The sequence below is a fragment of the Danio rerio genome, chromosome 3 (genome assembly GCF_049306965.1).
Source record: "Danio rerio strain Tuebingen ecotype United States chromosome 3, GRCz12tu, whole genome shotgun sequence".
Classification (NCBI taxonomy): domain Eukaryota; kingdom Metazoa; phylum Chordata; class Actinopteri; order Cypriniformes; family Danionidae; genus Danio; species Danio rerio.
Window position 1 is genome coordinate 1,010,822 of NC_133178.1, and position 21,257 is coordinate 1,032,078.

General features: G+C 38.5%; 2 protein-coding genes across 2 annotated transcripts in view; both read right to left on the bottom strand.

Moving 5' to 3' along the window:
• Positions 1 to 21,038, bottom strand: part of zgc:174288 — a 65,201-nt gene extending 44,163 nt beyond the window's left edge. Inside the window, 3 exon segments of the mRNA NM_001365947.1 lie at positions 18,935 to 19,088; positions 20,585 to 20,697; positions 20,970 to 21,038. Of these exon segments, the coding sequence (NP_001352876.1) occupies positions 18,935 to 18,989 (55 nt within the window). The 5' untranslated portion in view covers positions 18,990 to 19,088; positions 20,585 to 20,697; positions 20,970 to 21,038.
• Positions 1,979 to 9,374, bottom strand: im:7151441. Its single transcript, XM_068217864.2, is given in 4 exon segments — positions 1,979 to 3,666; positions 3,668 to 3,809; positions 7,991 to 8,144; positions 9,173 to 9,374. Coding segments are annotated over 3 exon segments (756 nt in total). The 5' UTR covers positions 8,046 to 8,144; positions 9,173 to 9,374; the 3' UTR covers positions 1,979 to 3,107.
• Positions 21,039 to 21,257: the final 219 nt, after the last annotated feature.

Genomic DNA, 21,257 nt, shown 5'->3' on the forward strand with positions numbered 1-21,257 from the left:
AAAGTTTACATCACAAAACAGGGAACAATCATCGCAAAGCATATATACCATTAAAATAAATAAAATGAATTAAAATTGTGTACTGCAACAAAAAGCTGTACAAAAGACCTACATCAAAGGAAAAAAAACCTAATAAATATTCTGAAAATGAAGTGCAGAGAGCTTCAGCTATTGTACTTTGATTTCTGAAGTATTTGAAGCTTTGAGCCACTTTCCCTACTTCAGAAGGAAAACATCTAAAAGAGGGTCAGCACTTTTCCACTTACAACAACGAATATGATATTTACCCAATAGTAAAATAAAGTTCCCAACATCAGAGAAAGAAACATGTAAATCACCTTTGTAAAATAAAACATCTTCTAGAACAAGAGGGGGACAGAAATCATCTTTAATGAAAGCCAAGTATAGATGTCAAACCAGAATTTAAGAGTAAATTCACAAGAACAAAAAGTGATCGAGTGTTTCTGGAAGATTTGAGCAGAAGCTACACTTGTCAACATCAAAGTTAAATCTGTTTTGAATAAACTCATTGACATGATATATCCTAAAATTAAAATTCTGTAATGAGTTTCCTTAACCTTGAGTGCTACAGGATAGTTAAGATAAAAGGTAAAAGCTTTGTCCTTCAACAACTCAACAACTCCTACATAATAACACTTATAATCACCCCCCTACTAAAAAAAAAACAGCTTAAACCAGCCTAGGCTGGTTCTAGCTGGTCGACCAGGCTGGTTTTAGAGGGGTTTTGGCCACTTCCAGGCTGGTTTCCAGCCCTTTCCAGCCTGGTCTTAGCTGGTCAGGCAGGGAGATGACCAGCTAAAACCAGCTTGACCAGCCTAGGAGCCCAGGCAAAACCAGCTATGTCCAGCCTAAACCAGGCTGGTCAAGCTGGTTTTAGCTGGTCAGTGTCATTTCCATCAGCAAACACATTAATAAACAATATTTAAAACGTTCATCAATCACACATTAAAAGTGTATTCACAATGTATGAGTTCATGCTCTATTGAATGTACAAACTCAGTTTATTTATTGTCTAATAAACTCTTAACCAAATTAATATCAAATTTTATAGTGTGACAGGTGCACAATTCAGCATACAACTCATTTATTTCACTGACAAATGTATAATTATTGTATATATTGTGGAAAGATTGGGTAAACTAGTGTTATGTTCCCCTCAACTCTGTTTAGGGGAACACAGGTTTGCAACATTGTTAGTGGAGTTTTGTGTGTGTGAGTCGGCAATGAGTTCCCATGAGCGACCTCTCAAAGGACTAAACGAAAGAAAAATGAATAAAGATTAACAAAAGATTTATTAAAGGATTAAAGGAGGGTTCCAAAACACTTCAAGAGGAGATCCAAGCCAAAACAACAAACAAAAGTTCTCTAACTTAGAGAAAGGGAACTAAATAATCAATCTATTAAAGAAAGGAAAAATACACGTGACGTATGTTTTTTCACGTGACGTCAGCTGATTGTGAGCTGTTGCCACAGACAGGGCGAATGTGCCTGTGAATGAAGTCTACTCGATGGACTGTTTCCACTGGAAAAAATGATGTCTGCAAAACTGTTGCAAACTATTTATTTGTGTTGAATTTAAACAAATTCAATTTAATAACATTCTACTTAAATTGTTTGTTTAAATTCAGCCCGAATAAATAGTTTACAGCCACTCAACGTAAAAAAATGGAGTAAATCCAAGGAATCATCTCTGAATATTTAGTTTCAGTGTGGTACGGTACGGTTCTGTATGCTTTTATAGCCGTTTCCACTGTCAAAGGGTTCCTAAAAGCGAACTGTACCATACCACTTTTTGGTCACCAGCAAAGGGTACCAACAGGCCCAAAGAGTACCATAAGACATTACATGCGCTGCTAAAGAGATTACACACACAGATGAGTAAGGGCTAGATTTCAGGTTGTTTTTGAACCCAAATAAAAATAGTTTTTCTGTAATTGATAACATATCGGGGACTGGATGTGTTCATATATGTTCATTTATTTATGTTATATAATCACAGACATTACAGTAGGCTATTTCACACTGTCATTGATCTGCAGCTATAATCAAATCATGTTGATAGAAAGGATAGTAATAAACATTTATAAATGAAGTATTTATATGATTAAAGCATCTGTTTTGTGAGAAGTGCTTCTCATATATGTAAACGACGCTTATGGCTTTACTGACATTTCCTCGAGTAAAAATGACGTTGTCTGAAACTTTCTGTCGTACACCACGCCCACCGAAAGGGTACCCTTTTGGCAGTGGAAGGTTGATAAAGGTGACCCGTACCGTACCTCTCAGTGGAAACAGGCCATTGAACCGAAATAACAGGTAATAAAGTTATAAATAACATTCAGTTTGAGGAACAGAGCGATCGTTTGGGATGTATGAACCTCACTTAGCAGAGAAAATGAAACTAAATAACCTAAATAATCACCTAAATAATCATATCACATTTTAGAGTTCTGACTATGACAAGCATTTAATGTTTTTCTTTCATAGCAAACACAAAGTGTTGTGCATTAAATAAATGTTTACAGTGTCAGTATAACTACTCTAGCCTATATAATGTTGAATATAATGCAAGAGGGAATCTGATAATGACAAATGTCTGATTTTACCAGTAGAAAAAAATGGTCTAATAATGTTGTCAATGACAGATTGCAGGCATATGTCTCAAACACAATAATTCAACACCAGAACTCTGAATAGTTGTATCCTTTTACTGTGCATTAATGACCAGGACACATTTAAAATCTGTTCAAAATCTAGCAGTATACTATAACAGTAGACCTACACATACTATTGTTATTGTTGTTTTCCCATTTGTCTAAGAAAAACAATACAAATAGCTGACTTATATTAATCTTTATTTTACATCTACAGAATCAGGAGAAAATCCTGATCTTAATTTTAAGCAAAACAATCGCGATTCTCCTTTTAGCCAGATTCGTGCAGCTCTACTGTGTTTACTGTTTTTATGTATCATTTATAGATGCTTTGGCAACACATTTGTAACATTCGTCATGCCGATAAAGCAATTAATAAACTGAACTGACAAAACAGCCTTGCATAGGAGAGAATGTCTTTCTGCACTGACGTCATGTGTGCTGCTTCTCTCCTGTGTGAATCCTCTCATGTGTTTTCAGATTTGTTAACTGACAGAATCTCTTATCGCAGTGTGAACACTTGTACGGTTTCTCTCCAGTGTGGATCCTCTGGTGGTGCTTCAGTTCTGTAGTTGTAATAAAAGTCTTCCCACACTCAAAGCACATATGATCTTTTATACCAGTATGGATCCTCTGATGTGATCTTAAACTTGAATGCTGTGTGAAACTCTTTCCACACTCAGAGCATGAATGAGGCTTCTCCTTTGTATGAACTCTGATATGGAGTTTCAGCTCGTACGCCCTCAAGAATGTTTTGCCGCATTGATCACATCTGTGGGTTTTCTCTCCAGTGTGGATCTTCATGTGCTGATAAAGGTAGTGTGAATGCGTGAAACTCTTCCCACAGTGTGTGCACGTGAATCTTTTTTTCCCATTGTGGATCTTCATGTGTTCATTAAAGGCGGATAAGTGTCTGAAACTCTTCCCACACTGAGTGCATGTGAATGGTTTCTCTCCAGTGTGGATCATCATGTGTTGACTGAGACTCTTTGCTTGCCAGACTCTTCCCACACTGACTGCAGGTCAAACATTTCTTGTCTCTTTGCATTAAAGTATCTTCAGTCTGTAAATGAGGTGTTTTCCCAGCTTTTAGGAGTTCATCATCTTCACTCTCCTCACTCTCTTCAATAAGATCTAAAATCAAGGTAAAGAGGTTCAGTTTTTAGTACAACCCCAAATCAGAAAACATTGGGACAAAAAACACAAATAATTTATTGTATTTCATTGCAGACAATAGGAACACTTCATTTTATTTGTAAATACACATCCTTTCCTGTCATTCAGACCTGCTACACAATCCAAAAATAGTTGTGACAGGAGCAGATTAGGGCAAGTAATCGGGTAAATTGATGAAATAATAATGTGATGTGAAACAGGTGACTGCAATTATGATCTGGTACAAAAGCAGCCTCCGACATACTGTAGGTCTGGTCCTTTAGGAGCAAAGATGGGCCGAGAATCAGCTGAGAATTTCAAATGACTGAAATGTTTAAAAACAATGTTCCTCAAATAAATAAAGGAAGACCAGGGCTCAACAATTGCCGCGTTTCCACTATCGCGCCTAAAGCGAGCGAGCCAGGGCGAGCCAAGGCCAGTGTCACTTCCAGGGCCTAATCGGGCCAAAGCGGGGCTTTCTCAGGGCCAGCGTCCGGCCTTTTTCGGCCCGCCGAATACCTTGGGCCAAGGAGGGCCAGCTGGGGCTTCGGGGCGGAGTGAAAGGAGAGGCGGGCAGTTTTCTGATCGCACACGAGTACATGCGCCAAACAAATAAAGAAATCAGGGAAAGAAAACATCTGGCCTTATAGTCTGGGGTCTTTTTGCGTATAATCACCCTTATGTTTCCCTTTTAAATGTAAGGCTGCTGCATAAAACAATAAAGTAGTTTTAATTTATAGTGACGTTCTTTGCTGCGTCCTCCATTATTTTTCAATAACGCATAATAATCTTTACACCATATTAAACACACAGCAGACAGTAAAGGTTTTCCAGAGTTTTTGTCAAGTTTAAATGTTTGTTTGTGCATGTTTAGATGCCTTTATATGTGTGTGAGACCGGGCAAGAGCGCTCCTTCACAGCTCCGTGATGCCACGAGCAGCTTTTTTAAAAATTTATTTTGGAGAATATACACAATATAAATACAACAGAAAGACATAAAACTTAACAAATTACGTGCCCACTTTCGTAGACTTTAAACAATATAGTGTCATATCTTGATAAAATAGCCTGAGCTATACTGAAATATAATTTAAAGAATTACAAATATCGGATATATATATAAAATCACATTAAATAAATAAACCAATATAAGATAAACAAAAGCTAGCTAGAACAATGTAGGTAGCCTATATACAATACATAAATCAAACCGTTTTAAAGCCACATATAGCCGAACTTTCATTTTACAAAGACCTGTGTGAAAAAAAAAAGATTCTAGATATTTTCTAAAAACAATAAACACCAGGTTTGAAATATTTATATAAAGCAAATATTTATATAAGTAAATATTTATAAAGCATTTGGATATGATGATATTAATCAAATCGCGCAAACAGAGCATTGTTTGGGTGAGTTAAAGCAGAATCTTTCCTATCTTTTTTTCTGTCGCTCAGTCCTGCGCAGCGCTCGCTGCTTTAAACGCATCGGGGACAAGCCCACACACAAAATGTGTTCTATATCCTCAAACAACTGTTTCTGTTTTTATATGACGTGGTTAAATTTATAAATGAAACTGTAAATGAAGAGCTTTAGTGAATAGCTGCCGAGCGCAACAAATATGGCTATATTTTATTAGGCTACTCGCTCTTGTGCTGAAACACTGAACACGACGTCTCAAAACGAGGATGTTATAAAATACATGCCATATCGAGTTATAAAGGAGCATTTCTGTGGCTTTATATTATGGATGTGTGCGCTCTCCGTTAGTGGCGAGAGCACTCGATGCACAAAGCCAACAGTCGGTCGGCGAGTAAACATTAAATGTAATGAATGGAAATACACAGGTCTGTGCGTATAGACATGTCATGTACTGCTGTACAGTGACGTGTCGTTTGTTTGTTTCGGTTGTCTTCATTTTAACGGTTTCGTTTCGTGATGATTCTAGGGTGTGCTTTTTCTGCTTGATTCCCGCTGAAGTGGGCGGGTTGTGTGACGTTTGATTCGGGGACGTTCTGTCGGCGGTGTTTGCGTGACGCGCTGTGAGCTACTAGCCCCACAGTGGAAACGCGACATGATTTCAGCCTCATTTCTCAACCTCCCGGGCTATTGGCCCAGCCCGGCCCGATTAAAGCCCTGGCTCGCACTGGCCCGATAGTGGAAATGCGGCTATTAAGAACTGCCCGATGGCCCGGGGCCAGTGTGCAAGATGCTCAGGACAGTAGACAGGATCGTTATTGGCCCAATCAGTCCGGTCCTGCCTTGTCACTAAAGTTTAATTTGCCTACTGTGTGTCAATTGCATGCAAACACAGTTTGTGCTTTTAAACCTTAAATGCCACCTTTTCTGTAGCAAACATCATATTGCTTTTCGGTTTCTATTATGTGACTGGATGTTTTGAGCACATCATTTTGTTCAGTAACCTGGTAACAACAGTGAAGTGAAGCACAGCGAAGAGATGGCAACAACATCAAATTATGAGGCTAAAAGAAAACATTTGTTTCTAACATCTTATAAGCATTTACATGGGCACAACATGACAGAAAAAAATGTGTTTTGCAGTTTGCTGTCAGTTTAGCAAGTCAGCCCCCTGCCCTAAAATTATTTAGAACTGCAATGAAATACCTGCACATTTCCATACTGCTCATTTTGTTTGCGTAACGCTTGAATTTTGCTCATTATACATTTATTAACATTTTTAAAATATTCAAAATCGAGATTTGCAGACTTTATGTGTGACACAATATTTAAATTATGTGGCTAAAAATAGCTGTTAACTTTTTTTTTTTGGTGGGGTCAGTGAAGATTTTGGCAGGGCAAGTAAAAATCTTAAACACTGGCCCAATCAGGCCAGTAGAAAAAATTCTTAGCGTTGAACCCTGAAGACATTCGGATATTTCACCTTCAACAGTGCAGAACATCATTAAAAGATTCAAGGAGTCTGGAGGAATTTCAAGGACAAGGGCACAAGCTGAAGATGAACAACCGTGATCTCCAACTCCTCAGGCGGTGCTGCATCAAGAATCCTCATTCATCTTTAAGTAATTTTATCACATGGGCTCAGGAATACTTTGGCAAACCTTTGTCAGGTACCACCATACATGTTTTACATCCACAAATCCCAGTGTACAATGCCAAAATGAAGCCCTATGTTAACAGTGTCCAGTGTTGACTTCTCTCGGCTTGGAGGCATCTGGGAAAATCACACAGCGCTGAGATGAATCAGCATTTCAGATATTTTTTGGGAAAGATTTTGGAGCACAGTCTGCTGCCTTCTTTTCCAGGGACGCTTACGCATATTTCAACAGAACAATGCAAAAACCACATTCTGCTCACATTACAGAGTCCTGCTGTGGAGGAAGAGGACACAGGTACTTGGCTGGCCTGCCTGCAGTCTCGACCTGTCTTCAATAGAGAATGTGTGGCGCAGTTTGAAGTGTGAAACCGCGTACTGTTGCTCACCTTAAGACTCGTTTGCAGGAAGAGTTGGACAAAATGACACCTGAAACACTTCATCACTTGGCGTCTACAGGCCCTAAATGTCTTTTAAGTGTTGTGTAAAGGAACGGCAACATTATAAAGTGGTAAACGCTGCACTGATACGACTTTTGTTGAAATGTGTTGCAGGAAGCAGCATTGATATACTCGATTATTTAAAATAAAGCAATAAAATGATGAGGAACAGATTAAATCATGTTTGCTGTATTGTCTGCAATGAAACACAAGTCAAAGTAAATGTAGAAACGGCTTCTTTCTCTCTTTATCTGTGTTCCCCATACTGTCCCACTTGATCTGATTTGGGGTCGTCAGTCATCAACAATCAGAGCAAAATGTGAAGTGAAAAGACTCCATTTGTAGACATTTCTTTTGTAGGTCTGCAGCATAAATGAAGATCCAGCACTTTTACATGTCCCATTTAAACAAACTTATAGATGTCAAATAAATGAGCTCAGATCAAATTTACTTGGGCCTTATGATCATAAATGTGTAATAAAGATGAAAATAAAAGACAGCTGAGTGTCCATCTCTGTTTCCCCCTGAGAATAGAAAGTGAATTTACACTTCTCCTTTTATTGAAACTCTTGAACTCTTTTGCCTATAGTGCAGACGATACATCAGATGAAGTGTTCAAAGCTTTTTCTGAATCAGGAATAAACACAAACCTGTTTGTTCTTCAGTGTCTTCATCTGTAATTCTGCAGGGTTCTGGATCACTCATCTTCCCACTGTCCTTCAATAAACTCAGATTTGACTTCTGTCTGAAGGTCTGATGCTCGTCCTCACTTGTAGACTGATGGGAATATTCCAGTATTTATAGCTGAAATGAAGGAGGAGGAGCTTCACTAACAGAGAAACAGAACTGCCAAGACTAATGTAGTGTAGCGTGTGCAAAACAAAGCCAGCGGCCTATTGATGTCTAATAAACCAATAGACAACACAAGAGATGAGCACATTCCACATCTACATTATAGAGATGAGCATGAGCACTTTTGCAGACTAATGAATGTGTCCAGGATCCAAACATCAGTCTACATTTATACAGAAACCACAGCTTTCATGTGCTGCACATAATCACACTCCATGAGTTTAGCTAGCAGTTAGCACCTGTGTGAGCTTGTGTTGGGGTAAAGTTTGTTTATATTGCCACTTTCAGACGCTCTTCTTAATAAAATCATTTCAGAAAAGTTTTATTTGCACATTCTGATTAGCCAAATCATGCTAGCAGCCAACAACTGTCAAAGTACAGCATTGTGAATACAGCTAATGTTGTTTATGTGTTGAGAAATGTTGGTGTTACATGTGATTTCAGACCAAATATCCAAAGTACCACAGTAAACAATATAGGGAGCATGTCAGAAGTTTTCACTGAAGCCATGTGTGTAAATAAACCAACTTTACCTCAGCGGTTAATGGATGAATGAAGTGTTTAACTATAAGTGAGGAGAAAAGTGTGTGTAAAGCTCTGAGCAGCCTGACGAATGGCGGAGCGCCTCTATTGTAGCCTGCTGTAAACCTCCTGAGACTCTACAAGACTTCTGACTCCTTTCTGTCCTCAACTTCTTTGTTTTTATTCACTTTTCTGAGCTAGGCCAGTTTCCCACAGCACATGTAGTATTATCAGTCACACTTACAGGCGATTTGAGAGCGAATATTGAAAGTAAACAATATGAGGCCGTTAAAATGAGCTGTGTGAATGTAAAAGCAGCTTCAGCTCAATGTGTGCTGTTTCTCTGGCCTCTAACACAGTATACAGAATAATAATGAGTGCATGTAGAGCTCACACAGGAAATAAACAGCATTATTAAACATGTTATAACTCTTGTAACATTAGTCAGCTTCACTCACGCTCAGTCTCCAGCAGTTTGCTCTCAATTCTCCACGGAGATTTCTCACATGCAGGAACAACGATCGTGTGAGCAGCAAATGAAGCACAATCACACGACTGCAGCCACTACACACTCACAAACTGATGGAAAACGGGAATCCTTCTCTCCTTCACTGCTGTATCCACTGCGTCTGTGTTACTGGCGGGCAGTTTCTGGTTTCTGCTTCTTCTTCTTCTTGTGTGTTTTTTTGGCGGTAGGCAACCAGCTTTTCGAGCATTACCGCCACTATGTGGATTGGAGTGTGAATCCGGAGTTAACTAACCAATGTATTATAGTGAAACAAAGCCCCACCAAAACAAAAACACACAATTGCAAAATAACAAAAAACCTTTGAAATTTTATTCTGTATATTACCTCTATCTTGCCATATATACCTATTCTGCTAAATACTAAATTCTATTACTCAACCCTGTGTCTTTCAAAACGTTATAAACATATCTAAAACACTCATCACCCGTGCTCAACTTTAGTATGTTCTCTATGTTAGGTTCCACTTGTTTTTCCTGTAACTGTGTGAATAGTCTATTTCTTGCTGTGTGATATATTGGGCAGTGCATTAATACATGTTCTACAGTCTGGGGTCTGTTCTTCAGACCTCGCTTAAATGATCTAAGATGATTTGGCAGATTCTGGATATTTTAATCTTGATAACTGATCTCTTGCTAATTTGGTTCTTCAAACAAGTCTGCAAATCAGAATGTCTGGATGAACTGATCTGAGATCGCTGAATGTGTTGTGAGGTGGTTTCTATGAAAATGAACAGTGCCATCTGACACATGTTCAAGATGGAGGAATTTACACCTTTATTAACAACACATGAAGAAAAATAAAGGTAAACATTGCTTAATAAGGAAATACATTCATTCTACGTCATTTCCAAACATGTTGCACCTTTAAAAACCAAACAGAATGAAGGTGAATAAGAGTGTTTTGTCTACATGAAAGGCTAGTATCAATTCAAAGCTAATCGCTGAAGCTATTTTTCATTTCTTCCCAATAAACTGTAGAAATGTAATTTTCAGCACTGACATTTCCATCAGCACACACATTAAAAAACAATATTTAAAAAGTTTTCATCACACATTAAAAGTGTATTCACAATTTATAAGCGCATGCTCTATTTATTATATACAAATTCAGTTTATTTATTTTCTAATAAGCTCTTAACCAAATTAATATATATTTTGGAGCGTGACAGGTGTACAATTCAGCATACAACTCATTTATTTCATTGACAAATGTATAATTATTATATATTGTGTGCAGGAGTTTAATGACAGAAACACGATTTCTAAAATTACCTGTTTTTGCATTTGAGCTCTTCTTCTCTTTCACACATGGGACATTTGATTTGATCCGAGAGTGAGGAACGAGCGCGCGACCTGTTATTGTTTTCGCGGCAGCGCGCGCGTTGTCCTGACAACGATCAGCAAACACAGCTGCTCAACGGTCAGTCCGCGAGCGTTTATCCGTTAGTTTGTTTGTTTTTATTTCGGCTGCAAAATGTAAATAAATTATGTGTTAGCTGATTTCTTTACTGACAACACCGTTCACATATGAACACCAACCAAGACAGAAACATGTCTACGTTTCTGGAGAAGATCCTCTGGCGAGCTGGAGCGTTTTGGCCTTGTCATCTAATTCAGTGGTGAGTGGCCATTTTAATATATCCTCCACACTACTTTATAGAAACGTCAAGTGTCAATGATGTGGCACACGTATGATTAGCTAATGATTTAGCATGTAACAGTCTGCCAGTACAAAAAACGAACATTATTTCCTCCTTGGTGTAGTTTTTAACAATAACTGAACTTGTGAAGACAGACCTGTTTAGGTCAGAGGCAGTTCTGATTTACCTGAACATTTGTGACGGCTGATATCAAGATGCGAGAATCTTATTTTAACCAATTATCAAGCAGATGTAAACTCTGAAAAAGGGTTTTACTTTTGAAAAACTTCCAAAACAAATCTGTCGATCAGCTGAAATCAGTAAATATAGGCTAGTTTGTATTCAGCTCTACAAAGTAAACATGGTGAGAATCTTGAACTTCAGACGAAAGACACTTTATTAATAAAAGCAGCAAATACTCAAGAAAAAGACTCTTCCATATCTCTTTTACCACTACTAATAACTGTGTTTTAGGGCTGCATGATTATTTGAAAAAAGATTGCGATCTCGATTTGAACCCCTAGACCAGGGGTGTCAAACTCAATTCCTGGAGGGCTGAAGCCCTGCACAGTTTAGTTCCAACCCTGCTCCAACACACTTACCTGTAGGTTTCAAACAAGCCTAAAGGACTCAATTAGTTTGATCAGGTGTGTTTAATTAGGGTTGAAACTAAACTGTGCAGAGCTGCGGCCCTTTTGGAACCGAGTTTGACACCTGTGCCCTAGACCAGTGGTTCTCAAACTGTGGTACGTGTACCACTAGTGGTACGCAGGCTTCCTTCTAGTGGTACGCGGAGAAATGAAATATGTCATGTACATGCTAAACACATTTTAAAATTTATTAAAAATGATGTATATAATATGCCATATATGACATATAGCCTATATTTCTGAGGCAATCTGCCACTTTTTTTTAACTGTGCAGAGTTGTAGCTGCTTTACTGGGCCTACTACGCTACTGTATTTCAATACTGCTCATTTTGGTGGTACTTGGATAGACAATTCTTTTCTGAGGTGGTACTTGATGAAAAAAGTTTGAGAACCACTGGTCTAGACGGTCTTATTCCAGCATTTCTAAGCTTCAGCCAATTGTATTTCCAAGTTTTGGAGAGAAGCAAAGGCGGCCGCACAAGTCTTCAAATTGTTTTCCAAACGTTGCTCAGCAACGTGGACACCTCCAAATGGTGTTGAAAGAGTCACATACTGTATTTATAAGGTATAATTCACTCAAAAATGTCATTTCTTTCTTCATGTAATGATGTGTTAGCAGCCACAAAATCACTCGTGATGTGAGCTGATGGTAAGCTTTTTACCACAGATAGGGCAGACGCACGCTTGTGAATGAAGTCTACTTAATAGCCCATTTCCACTGAGTGGTACGGTTCAGTTCACTTTTGTCCGTTTCCACTGTCAAAGGGTACCTAAAAGTGAACTGTACCATACCACTTTTTGGTCACCAGCAAAGGGTACCAACAGGCCCAAAGAGTACCATAAGACATTACATGCTCTGCTAAAGAGATTACACACACAGATGAGTAAGGGCTAGATTTCAGGTTGTTTTTGAACCCAAATAAAAATAGTTTTTCTGTAATTGATAACATATCGGGGACTGGATGTGTTTATATATGTTCAATTATTTATTTAATATAATTGGAGAAGTAACAGTAGGCTATTTCACACTGTCAGTTATATGCAGTTATAATCAAATCATGTTGATAGAAAGGATAGTAATAAACATTTATACATTGTAAGCTGAAAATATATGATATACTTTTCCTTCTGTGCTAATGAAGGACTACTGAGACATTCCAAGCATGGGATGGGTCCTCCAGGTGAGGCAGAGTTCCTCACAGCTCCGATACACATCTCTGCCATTTACAGTAACCATGTGCTCTTCACCATACACAATTCATCTGCTCGTGTTCTTCCTTATATAACTTTGTCATGTTTGGTGTCATTTGACAGTTTATGTCTTCAGTGTTGTAGAGATGAAATCAACAGAGACATCGATTAATTGTATTTCAATCTACAATATATTTGCTGAGTCATGGCCTGAGGAGAGTATGTTAATGTTCTTCTCCCCCACTTTATCTCCTCAACTTTGCTCTCTGGTTTTGGGGGTTGGTTTTCACTCATGTTTGACAATGCTTTGCTCAGGGTATAATAGGGAAAGGTAACTGTTGATCTGGGAGAATGGCTTTTACTCTGCATCTCCCGCACACCGGTGCGTAGCCTCATATGCTAACAAAGGCAGTTTCACTAGCTGCGTCCCAAATCGCATACTTATGCACTATTCTACGCCATTTTGTAGTATAAATAGTGTAAGTAGTGCGTTCACACTGAAAACTCTAAAAATAATAAGTGCACTTTAATTACCCGGATGATGCACTCATTCAGCCACTAAAATGAAGTGTGGAATGATGGACACTTCACACACTCAACGACCGCAGGTTTGCTTACGTAGCGGAGGGGGCGGAGCTATTGGGCGCACATGTTGGATAACTTTATTTATTTTGGATTGTGAAAGCAAATTTCTCCTGTGAGAGTGATTATAGCGCCTCCTGATGGTGAATGCGGTTATACTCACGGCAGGTATTATTTGATAGTTTGCACATTTATTTTACTGATTTGGCAACCGTCAAACGTCATTAGGGAAACGGTTTGAATTTCCGTTTAGTAAAAAAACATTAGTGCTCCATTTGGGACAACACTACATACATGTCTATCCTGTTGAGTGTGTAAGTGCATAAGAACATAGTGTATAGTGTGCCATTTGGGACGCAGCTACTGTCTTTGTTGCTCAGCAGTGCACATGTTACAGCTAATTTCTTTATACAGTATGTTAGTTTGTGTCATTCTAATGTCTGTATATTTAAACATGTAACTTAATAAACAACTTTGCCTGCTTTAAGACGTTGAGATTCTTTCTCTTTATCAACGATGTTAACAACTTTAATGGAGTCAGATTAATTACAATGGAGTCAGATTAATAATGGATTTAAACACGCCATCCTTCAACTGCTTTCTGTTTCCGATTATTGGTTCAGAACAGCAGCGTAAGCTTCCAGCCTTACAACATGAAGTATTAATATGATTAAAGCATCTGTTTTGTGAGAAGTGCTTCTCATATATGTGAACGACGCTTATGGCTTTACTGACATTTCCTCGAGTAAAAATGACGTTGTCTGAAACTTTCTGTCATACACCACGCCCACCAAGAGCAGCCTTTTGGCACTGGAAGCTTGATAAAGGTGACCCGTACCGTACCTCTCAGTGGAAACAGGCCATTGAACCTAAATAACAGGTAATAAAGTTATAAATAACGTTCAGTTTGAGGAACAGAGCGATCGTTTGGGAGCCGCGTGGGATGTATGAACCTCACTAAGCAGGGAAAATGAAACTGAAAACACACATCACCTAAATAATCATATCACATTTTAGAGTTCTGACTATGACAAGCATTTAATATGTTTTTCTTTCATAGCAAACACAAAGTGTTGTGCATTAAATAAATGTTTACAGTGTCAGTATAACTACTCTAGCCTATATAATGTTGAATATAATGCAAGAGGGAATCTGATAATGACAAATGTCTGATTTTACCAGTAGAAAAATGGTCTAATAATGTTGTCAATGACAGATTGCAGGCATATGTCTCAAACACAATAATTCAACACCAGAATTATGAATAGTTGTATCTCTTTACTGTGCATTAATGACCAGGACACATTAAAAAACTGCTCAAAATCTAGCATTTTAACTAACAGCAGACCTACACATACTATTATTATTGTTGTTGTTTTTCCATATGTCTAAGAAAAACAATACTAATAGCTGACTCATATTAACCTTTATTAAGGGTGTCACAATCCTCCAAATCCTCGATTCGATTACATTTTCGATTCTAAAGGCACGATTTGATTTTTGATTATGAATAATTAATTAATCAATGACCAATTCATTATTAGTAGCCTACCGTTTAAACTACCTGACCTGCATGGTCTTTGTTTTACCCATAAACAAATCATACAGTAAATGAATAAAGGCAAGATACACACATAATTACCACCTGTCAATCACTTTTTCTGCAGGACTCGTGAATAGGCATTGATCTGTGTCGTTATAATGGCGTCGGTAAAAAAGACGCACAACCAACAGGAACCAGCCAACAGTATCTGAGGTGTTCGCTAAAATGACTAAGTACAAGTGAGTGAAAGATTGAAGCAGTCCTCTGACTGCCTGGACCTGCTGTCTCGAGCGCATGGCTGTGTGTGCGTCTGTGTGTGTGGTCACGTGATGTGCATTTTCAGAGGTAGAGAGGAAGGAGGGCTGCTCAGAAATGCTACACGCCACTGTGGATGTCAAATCGTTGTCGTTCTAAAATGCCATTTAAAAACAAAGACAGTGTAAACAGGGCCTGAGTGTGAACTTTTCGCCAGCGGATTTGCAACGGGGGGCGGACGGAGGATCGCGATGCCGGTGTTGTCTATCAGACGAACCCTAATACGTACATAGCAGAGCTTGCAAAACTGTGTTTTTTTTTTGTCGACAACACGAACGTTGTCAACATAACTCACTGGAAATCCAAAATACTTTCACACCGGCGACTTTATTGAAAGAGAAGAGGGTTTAAGTTCTGTCGACGGGTCTCCTGCGTCTGCAGTTCAACAAGCCTGTTATTCTCCCGCTTGGCAAACCAAGCTGACGTGACATGGGGGCGTGGCAGCATCGACCATTCTATTTTTTGATTCGATAATCGAAATTGAGCATAAATTTCGATCGATTTCGATTGTGACACCCCTAATCTTTATTTTACATCTACAGAATCAGGAGAAAATCCTGATCTTTATTTTAAGCAAAACAAAAAATATATACATCGCGACTCTCCTTTTAGCCAGATTCGTGCAGCTCTATTGTGTTTACTGTTTTTTATGTAAACTTTAAATGCTTTGGCAACACATTCGTAACATTCGTCATGCCAATAAAGCAATTATAAAACTGAGCTGACAAAACAGCCTTGCACAGGAGAGAATGTCTTTCTGCACTGACGTCATGTGTACTGCTTCTCTCCAGTGTGAATCCTCTCGTGTCTTTTCAGATATGCTAACTGACAGAATCTCTTATCACAGTGTGAACACTTGTACGGTTTCTCTCCAGTGTGGATCCTCTGGTGCAGTTTCAGTTCTGTAGCAGTAATGAAAGTCTTCTCACACTCAAAACACACATGCTCTCTCACTCCAGTGTGGCTCTTCTGATGTTGCGTTAAATGTGGTTGCTGTGTAAATCTCTTTCCACACTCAGAGCATGAATAAGGCTTCTCCTTTGTATGAACTCTGATATGGAGTTTCAGCACTGACATCCTCAAGAATGTTTTGCCGCATTGATCACATCTGTGGGTTTTCTCTCCAGTGTGGATCATCATGTGTTGATTAAGGTAGTGTAAATGTGTGAAACTCTTCCCACAGTGTGTGCATGTGAATGTTTTTTTCCCATTGTGGATCTTCATATGTTCATTAAAGGCGGATGAGTGTCTGAAACTCTTCCCACACTGAGTGCATGAGAATGGTTTCTCTCCAGTGTGGATCATCATGTGTTGATTGAAACTCTTCTTGTTTGCCAGACTCTTTCCACACTCACAACATATCAATCGATTCTTGTCTCTTTGCATTAAAGCATCTTCAGTCTGTAAATGAGGTGTTTTCTCAGCTTTTAGGAGTTCATCATCTTCACTCTCCTCACTCTCTTCAATTAGGTCTAAAATTAAAGTAAAAAGGTTCAGTTTTTAGTGCAACCCCAAATCAGAAAACATTGGGACAGTATCGAAACACAAATAATTTATTGTATTTATTGCAGACAATATGAACACAAAATATGTCATGTTTTGTCTGGTCAATTTCATTTGTAAATATACATCCTTTTCTGTCATTCAGACCTGCAACACAGTCCATAAAAAGTTGTGACAGGAGCAGTTTAGGGCTAATAATCAGGTAAATTAGTGAGATAATGATGTGATGTGAAACAGGTGATGTCAACAGGTGATTGTAATTATAATTTGGTACAAAAGAAGCCTCCGACATAGGTCTAGTCCTTTAGGAGCAAAGATGGGCTGAGGATCAGCTGAGAATTTCAAATGATTGAAGAATTTAAAAACAATGTTCCTTAAAGAAATAAAGCAAGACATTTGGAACACATTAGCCCCTTTCACACCGGTAAATATCTAGAAAATTTCCGGAACGACTTTACCCGTATATTTAAAAAGCGCTGTTCACACAGGCGAGGACGTTACGGAATTGTTCCAAAAAAGAGCATTCACACATCCATTACCAAATACCGGTAAATTCTGACATCATTACCCAGAAAGGAGCTGTAAACAGCTGCGCTTGTGTTTGTAAACATTTGACTACATCACAAACTCTGGATGGATCAGTATTGTGAACAACTTCGATGAAAACATATAGAGAAACACTTTTGCATGTCGAGATGTACATGATATGTGTGTGTGCTGGCGCTCATGGGCTGCTTCACGGGCACACACAAAGCTTGAAGGTAAACAAACAACGGCTTATCATAAGCATCTTATCAATAATTATTTACACAGTTGGCGTTAAGATGAACATATAAACGATATCTGACTAATTTCTAGCAGCTAAATGTGTCTGGAAAAATATTCAAAGGCTTTTATTCTCATAAACCGCGCGGCCGTGAATGCGTCTGACTGTTCTGATTGGCTAAAGTAGACGTCTCACATAAGCACGTTCTAGACATACACGCGCTCTTTCCGGCAATCTTCCTTTTGCGTTCACACAGCGCAGCATTCCGCAGCATTAATGTTACAACTTCTCTTTCTGGAAAATAGCCAGAACGAATTTAACGGTATTTTCAAAAAGGACCTGTTCACACATACACACCTTTCTGGAAAATTGCCGGTAATTTTCCAGAAAGATGTGTATGTGTGAAAGGGGCTATTGTCAAGTACCACCATACATGGTTACATCCACAAATCCCAGTGAAAAATGTACCATGCCAAAATGACTCCCTATGTTAACATTGTCCACAAGCGCCGTTGACTCCTGTGGGCTCAGAGGCATCAGGGACATTCAGCAATCAGCATTTCAGATATTTTTGGGAGAGATTTGAGCACAGTCTGCTGCCTTCTTTTCCAGGGACGCCCATGAATATTTTAACAAGACAATGCAAAACCATATTCTGCACACATTACAGAGTCCTGCTGCAGAGGAAGAGGACACGGGTACTTGGATGGCCTGCCTGCAGTCCCGACCTGTCTCTAATAGAGAATGTGGTGCATTTTGAAGTGTACAATGTGACAACGAAGACCCCGTACTGTTGCCCACCTTACGACTTGTGTGCAGGAAGAATTGGACAAAATGACACCTAAAACACTTCATCACTTGATGTCTAAAGTCCCTAAATGTCTTTTAAGTGTCGTGTAAAGGAACGGCAACATTATAAAGTGGTAAACGCTGCACTGATACGACTTTTGTTGAAATGTGTTGCAGGAAGCAGCATTGATATACGCGATTATTTAAAATAAAGCAGTAAAATGATGAGGAACAGATTAAATCATGTTTGCTGTATTGTCTGCAATGAAACACAAGTCAAAGTAAATGTAGAAACGGCTTCTTTCTCTCTTTATCTGTGTTCCCCATACTGTCCCACTTGATCTGATTTGGGGTCGTCAGTCATCAACAATCAGAGCAAAATGTGAAGTGAAAAGACTCCATTTGTAGACATTTCTTTTGTAGGTCTGCAGCATAAATGAAGATCCAGCACTTTTACATGTCCCATTTAAACAAACTTATAGATGTCAAATAAATGAGCTCAGATCAAATTTACTTCGGCCTTATGATCATAAATGTTTAATAAAGATGAAAATAAAAGACAGCTGAGTGTCCATCTCTGTTTCCCCCTGAGAATAGAAAGTGAATTTACACTTCTCCTTTTATTGAAACTCTTGAACTCTTTTGCCTATAGTGCAGACGATACATCAGATGAAGTGTTCAAAGCTTTTTCTGAATCAGGAATAAACACAAACCTGTTTGTTCTTCAGTGTCTTCATCTGTAATTCTGCAGGGTTCTGGATCACTCATCTTCCCACTGTCCTTCAATAAACTCAGATTTGACTTCTGTCTGAAGGTCTGATGCTCGTCCTCACTTGTAGACTGATGGGAATATTCCAGTATTTATAGCTGAAATGAAGGAGGAGGAGCTTCACTAACAGAGAAACAGATCTGCCAAGACTAATGTAGTGTAGCGTGTGCAAAACAAAGCCAGCGGCCTATTGATGTCTAATAAACCAATAGACAACACAAGAGATGAGCACATTCCACATCTACATTATAGAGATGAGCATTTTGATTTGCTGGTTAAGGACATGAGTAATAAAACAGCAAATGGGTATTATGCGAGATGTAAAATAATAAATTACACTGGTTTAACTTGTTTTGAGCATTAAATGAAATTGGTATTTTCACTGTAACAGTCCAGCCTATAGTGGAGTAATCATGTTTAGGCGATCGTTTGGAGTTTTACATTTCAACGGTCAAATATTGATTGCTGAATTACAAGTTCGGTTTTTGATTGGCCTCATGAAAAAGACAATGATTTTCGAATCTCAGGTCTGGCGCGTCCATAGAGGCGACCTGGGTGGCACAAAAGTGTGGGCTACGTCTGCAAAGTTTGGGGTCAGTGTAATTTTTAAATGTTTTAAAATAAGGTTCTCCTGCTCACCAAAGCTGCATTTATTTAATCAAAAATACAGTACACATTGTAAAATTGTGAAATGTTATTGCACTATAAAATAACTGTTTAACAGTAGTTTATTATTTAATTTAATAATTTATTCCAGTGCTTTTATGATCCTTCAGAAATCACTCTAATATTAATTATTGTTATTATTATTATTAATGTTAATACTAATGATAAACGCAACAAGTAATAATAATATTATTTGAAACAGCATATAGTGAGTAAAAAAATAAATATCTGATAAATAAGTGTTTAACTTTTTTTTAAATATTTAATAAATGCCGCTTTAATGAACAGAATGATTTTAATTACATTTTTAAATAAAATTAATAATAATAAAAATAAATAAACTGAGCCTAAACTTTTGAGTAGTGTAGATCAGTGGGTGATCTTAATAAAATGTTTTAATGTGCGTGTTTGTTGATAGGCGCTGCTTTCATTAAAGCCTCTTCTTGGTCGGTCGCAAATCTTTTTAAATACATAACTTATATCAGCCTTACCCTGGAGTTTGTTCAGCCTCCGCCTATGGCTAGCAGTTAGCACCTGTGTGAGCTTGTGTTGGGGTAAAGTTGCTTTTATATTGGCACTTTCAGACGCTCTTCTTAATAAAATCATTTCAGAAAAGTTTTATTTGCACATTCTGATTAGCCAAATCATGCTAGCAGCTAACAACTGACAAAGTACAGCATTGTAAATAAAGCTGATGTTGTTTATGTGTCTTACAGGCGATTTGAGAGCGAATATTGAAAGTAAACAATATGAGGCCGTTACAATGAGCTGTGTGAATGTAAAAGCAGCTTCAGCTCAATGTGTGCTGTTTCTCTGGCCTCTAACACAGTATACAGAATAATAATGAGTGCATGTAGAGCTCACACAGGAAATAAACAGCATTATTAAACATGTTATAACTCTTGTAAAATTAGTCAGCTTCACTCACGCTCAGTCTCCAGTAGTTTGCTCTCAATTCCTCTTCCTCAAGTTGATATTAAGCGGGAATCTTCCTCTCCTTAGCTTTATCTACACACACTCTCTCTCTCTCTCTCTCTCTCTCTCTCTCTCTCTCTCTCTCTCTCTCTCTCTCTCTCTCTCTCTCTCTCTCTCTCTCTCTCTCTCTCTCTCTCTCTCTCTCTCTCTCTCTCTCTCTCTCTCTCTCTCTCTCTCTCTCTCTCTCTCTCTCTCTCTCTCTCTCTCTCTCTCTCTCTCTCTCTCTCTCTCTCTCTCTCTCTCTCTCTCTCTCTCTCTCTCTCTCTCTCTCTCTCTCTCTCTCTCTCTCTCTCTCTCTCTCTCTCTCTCTCTCTCTCTCTCTCTCTCTGTGTGTGTGTGAGTCCTGTTTCACGCTGCGCTCGCTTCTTCTTTGTCTTCTTCTTCGGATCTTAATAGCGGTTGGTAACCGACCTACTGGTGCATTACCGCCACCGACTGGAGGATAAAACTGGATGTAATGCTGACTGAATCCAATAGAAGAGGGAAGATAACAGTGTATTCTTTAAATTATATTGTCTATATTCTTTTGTCCAACTGGCTTTCTTTATCAAGTTTAATGGCATCATCATAACTTGCTAGATGTCCTAAAATTGACTTGTTGACTAGAGTGTAGACATTGCTGAGGA